The following is a 1521-nucleotide window of genomic DNA, read 5'->3' as shown; positions in this document are numbered from 1 at the left end:
ACACACACACACACACACACACACACACACACACACACACACACACACACACACACACACACACACACACGTGTGGGCACCTTTGTAATGCCTATTTCGAACGCTTCACTAGCGAGCCGCCCTGGTCCATCTACAGTGCGCCCGTCGTCACTTGGCCCCCAGGAGGCGCTGTAGATGTCGACATGCGACAGATTGAACACTAATGCTTCAGCTTCAATGCGATCGGTCACAGATCCATCCAACATCCGAATACCTGCACAAGTTAATTACCACGGTTAAAATATGCATGACCACACTAACAACGCCAGTTTTGTTTCCAAACCGGATTAAGCAAATAGACGATAATGAGACCGATAATTACATGATAATAAATCTGTATCAAATAATGTAACTGTGCGTGATGATCGATAGAGCTAGAAATCTAAACGATCTTAACCCTCAGGATGGATAGAGTGGGTTAATTATAAGGTAAGAGATCAGTGAAGCAAGTGGAAATATATGTATAGAGCTTACGTATGGAATGGAAGGTAGGTTTGAGGAACAAAAAGGTCGTGGATAAATGGAACGATATGGTAAAAAAATGAAAGCTATCAGGAGTTATCATGGAGTTAAGGAGAATATTGTTATAAGAAATGATTGAAGGAACAAGTGCTTCTAGTACGTTTAGTAGACAGTGACAAATTATATTAGACACAGGGAGAGAAGCTCATAGGGTCTATGTCCCCCAGGGTACTGCCGGAACGTACCCTGGGTACGGTCCAGTATACCGGAACGTACCCTGGTAACTATCTAGCTGATATGGTTAGGGTTAGGGTTAGGGTTAGGGTTAGGGTTAGTGTTAGTGTTAGGGTTAGGGTTAGGGAGTAGGCGTAGGCGACTCCCTAGACTCGTTAGTAGGCGAGGTACGACCCGGCATATTAGATAGTAGTATTTAGTAGCAGGGTACGTTCCGGTATACCAGTCCGTACCCAGGGTACGTTCCGACAGTACCCTGGGGGACATAGACCCTCTCAGCGGGAGAGAGGCGTGAATGCAAGATGGCCGATAGAGACAGTGTGTGAGAAAAGGAATGCATGCGAAAAATTATATTGCGCGACCAAAAGTCAAGGGGGCGTGCTATAGTAAGTAGGACTGAAATAGTAATGAGGGAGAGAGGGGGAACATAACGTAAACGAGTTTTGTCAAGGACAGAGAAAAAAGACAGTGGGTAGGTGTGCATGTGTGGGGAGATAGAAAGAGAGAGGGAATGCGAGATAGAACGAGAGAGAAGGGGAAAGGGAGAGGAAGAGAACAAAGGGGGAGAAAAAGAAACATAAAAACAAAGACACGTGTGGTTGATCGAGAGACGGAGCATGTACGTGCGAGAATGAGAGATGGCAAGCAGTAAGTGTACATGCGTGCGTGCGCGCGTGCGAATATGAGAGAACAGAGAGGGAAAGAAAGAGAAAGAGTGTGTGTGTGTGTGAGAGAGAGATAGAGAGAGAGAGAGAGAGAGAGAGAGAGAGAGACAGAGAGAGAGAG

At 45.9% G+C, this 1521-nt stretch overlaps 1 protein-coding gene across 1 annotated transcript in view; it reads right to left on the bottom strand.

Moving 5' to 3' along the window:
- The window catches only part of LOC106809642 (neuroendocrine convertase 1-like), an 80935-nt gene that overhangs the window by 18305 nt on the left and 61109 nt on the right, over positions 1–1521 (bottom strand). The window contains exon 7 of the mRNA XM_014812805.1: positions 81–253. Within this exon, the coding sequence (XP_014668291.1) occupies positions 81–253 (173 nt within the window). The remainder of the gene's footprint in view (positions 1–80; positions 254–1521) is intronic.

Source organism: Priapulus caudatus, unplaced genomic scaffold, assembly GCF_000485595.1.
Source record: "Priapulus caudatus unplaced genomic scaffold, Priapulus_caudatus-5.0.1 Scaffold371, whole genome shotgun sequence".
NCBI classification, from domain to species: domain Eukaryota; kingdom Metazoa; phylum Priapulida; class Priapulimorpha; order Priapulimorphida; family Priapulidae; genus Priapulus; species Priapulus caudatus.
Note: the sequence above shows the minus strand (reverse complement) of the source record. Positions and strands in the feature narration are given on the sequence as shown.